Source organism: Mastomys coucha, unplaced genomic scaffold (assembly GCF_008632895.1).
Source record: "Mastomys coucha isolate ucsf_1 unplaced genomic scaffold, UCSF_Mcou_1 pScaffold15, whole genome shotgun sequence".
In the NCBI taxonomy this organism is placed as follows: Eukaryota; Metazoa; Chordata; class Mammalia; order Rodentia; family Muridae; genus Mastomys; species Mastomys coucha.
The window spans coordinates 56,243,280-56,246,345 of NW_022196897.1; the positions used below are offsets into that span (position 1 = coordinate 56,243,280).

Below are 3,066 nucleotides of genomic sequence, written 5' to 3' on the forward strand. Positions count from 1 at the left end.
AAAATTCTATTTCTGAGGGGGAAAAAAAAAAAAAGACTGATGTTTGAGGCTTTAGATTCAATACCTAGTACTGCAAAGCGGAAGGCAGAGAAGAGAAAAATATTAGGAATGTTCACCATTAATATGCAAATCGGTCCTTAATAATAATATACAATCAAGGCTTATCTCTGCTTCTAGGCAGAAAGGCTACTTCCACTCTGTGGTGATAAAACCTTGCCACAGACATAAGTACTGTTATTTCTTTTGCATCGGCTATGGAAGGAAAACACCGGAAGCTAGCTGCTGTGTACTCACAGGAGTCGTTGGATTTGCAATGCTGCCCGCGCTCCAGGACATACCCTTCTTCACAGAGGCACTGGTGACGGCCCTGTCGGTTTTCACACTTCTGGTCACAAATTCCCCATATCTGGCAGTCATCGAAATCTGCCACGTGAGAGAAACACATTCACAGTCATGTTCATCAGCATGTTACTACGTCTCATTGTTAGTATTAATTAACACTGGCTTACAAGATGCATGGGTGCCTATGCTTTTCCAATACTACCCATTTATCCCCTAGTTACAGAAACATAAGTGACTAAGCCTTGTCTGCCACACTTGCAGTCCTCGGTATCTACGTGTGACTACTGAATACAAGAAAAGGGAAGATACAGGAATATTTATGTTTGCCAGAAAGTTCTACTGGGCAACATTAGTTTTGAATTTGTAAGACAACCCCTCATTTAAAAAAAAATGGTCTGTGGCTGCAAATAAAGTATTTGGCGATTTCTGTTTACCCAAGTGCTTTTGCTTTGACGTCAAAGTCATAAGCAACATTGAAATTATCTAATGTTTATTCCTTAATCACTCATGCATTTAAAAAGTTGAATGTCCCTTACATAAAAGAGATACACATCTCACACACAAAAGACAAAGAATTCTAATGTAAATGAAGCATACAACATTACAAGAGACTTTCTTCAAGAGGTTTTAAGGACGGTAGCTTAGCACATTTAAATACTCTTCCTATCCATGACCTCTCTCTAGCTAGTTGTGAACCGCCGCCTAAGCTCCTGGCATTAGGAAAGCATATTAATTATAAATCCTCATTTATTTGTTTGTTTATTCAATTTGGGTTTTTTGGAGACAAAGTCTCTATGTCTATCCTAGCCTTGAACTTCCTCTGCTGGCATTAAAGAGTGTCAACTATGTGCAGATACCACCTATTTTTGATTAAGAGTGTGTGTGTGTGTGTGTGTGTGTGTGTGTGTGTGTGTGTGTGTGTGTTTACATGCATTTCCAGGGTATGTGTATGAAAGTTAGGGACCAACTTCTGAGTTGGTGCTTTCATTATACCATGTAAGTCCTTGGGACTGAACTCAGGTCATCAGGCTTGGAGGCAATCACCTTCAACCACTGAGCCATCTCACAGGCCCACCATCTGATTCTGGGTCTAGAGTCAGCTGATAGCAGGAGTAGAAATGTCAGACAGAAGAAACTAGAACTAGACATCGGAGGCCCAAATGCCCTTCCTATCACCTTGCTTTGAATACATTTCAGACTTGATTAATTGTGTCAGATGACTGCCATTTCCAATAACTGCACACCATGTCCTTTGCCATGCACGACTACCGGTCAAGATAGGAATACACGTAAGACAGTGACTCAAAAGAAACCATAACCAGAAAGATGGTGCTATTTAGATCTCTAACTCTGAAAAAATGAAGGCTAATTAAACACCTATCATCAGTCCAATAAGATACGAAAACAAAAGTGGAACAGGGACTTTCATGAAACTAGAAATAGCCTAAAATGAAACCCAAACTATGCATGTTCCCTCCACATCAATCTGCCTGTCTCTTCCTTTCTTATTCTCTGTCCCCCACTCCTACCAACAAATGCTGCTTTGACAAAATTCAAACACTACTTTTGGGCTGAGGTCACCTAAGATACCTCTGCCTGGCTGTGTGAAACCCTGTGTGCTGAATGACCTCCCTGCCCCGGCCCTGCAGCACAATGTCATTCTACCAACAAACAGCCAGCGTGTCTCGTCAGTCAGAAACAATGAGCTCAGTAAACTGTTCCTGCAAGTCACAGAGACTCCACTGCCAGGTCAAAACTACCAAGGACCAATGAACGGCGAAAAGACACCGGATCCCAGGTCAAGATTACTCCGTTGGATTCTTGATTTACCACCAAAGCGTACAACGGAGAGACCTGTGGAAGAAGGCACCCACACCTCAAGTCTAACGAGTCAGCCATGCAGAGAGTGAAAAGCCTGCAGAGAATTTATTGAGTTGAAATGCTTGAGAGAACAAACCAAAACAATTCTCCTGACATCCCAACTCAGCTTAAACAAGCATATATCTGGTTTCATAAAGTCCTGTAATTAAACTAGAGTTTCTCCTCACACAGATCAAAACAGTCATCTTTGAAACAAACAGTCTCAAAAGTAAATCATGCCTTCTTGAATTTTTGACAGCGAAGGTCACAGAAGAGGCCTCTGCAGGTGGCAGGGGGCCTTCCAGTCACAAAGGCCCTCAAATGTAGACTTTTGAGCTTATCTCTAAATGAGGCTGTCTGTATGAATGTCCCAGAAAGAGCCTGGGGATGGGGGTTGGGCGACTGAAGGGCGTCCGCTGAAATTTAAAACTGTCTGCCACTGGTCAGCCATTGGCTCCTATTGTGCATCTGACTGAACGTGTTTGGTAAACCCTAAAAACAAACAACGGGTAGCTCAAGGAGTCTGGTTTTCCGCATCACATCATTAGCGGGCTACGTGTAAAACTACAGATCTCAAATCACCTTGTGAAGTTTAACAACAGAAGAGACCTGAGCCTCTGACAGTTATGAAGCTCCTGTAGAGATAAGCCTCAGTTCAGAGTTGGATATTGGAGGACAGGAAATGTGCTACGTTGAAGAGGAGAAAAGGCACAGACAGGAACAGGTTGTGAGCGGCACAGGACAGGGCACACTGTAAAAGTAAGTCACTCTTGCTGAAAAGACTTGATGGTCTATCAAGTTTCCACTGTAAGACAGCTGACCCCACCCCCAGCCCCACCCCAATCCCTACCCGCTGCAATCCCC

General features: G+C 42.9%; 1 protein-coding gene across 1 annotated transcript in view; it reads right to left on the reverse strand.

Annotated features, from left to right (window-relative positions):
• The window catches only part of Lrp2 (LDL receptor related protein 2), a 160,974-nt gene that overhangs the window by 103,297 nt on the left and 54,611 nt on the right, over positions 1-3,066 (reverse strand). Inside the window, exon 10 of the mRNA XM_031370522.1 lies at positions 295-423. Coding sequence (XP_031226382.1) covers positions 295-423 — 129 coding nt within the window. The remainder of the gene's footprint in view (positions 1-294; positions 424-3,066) is intronic.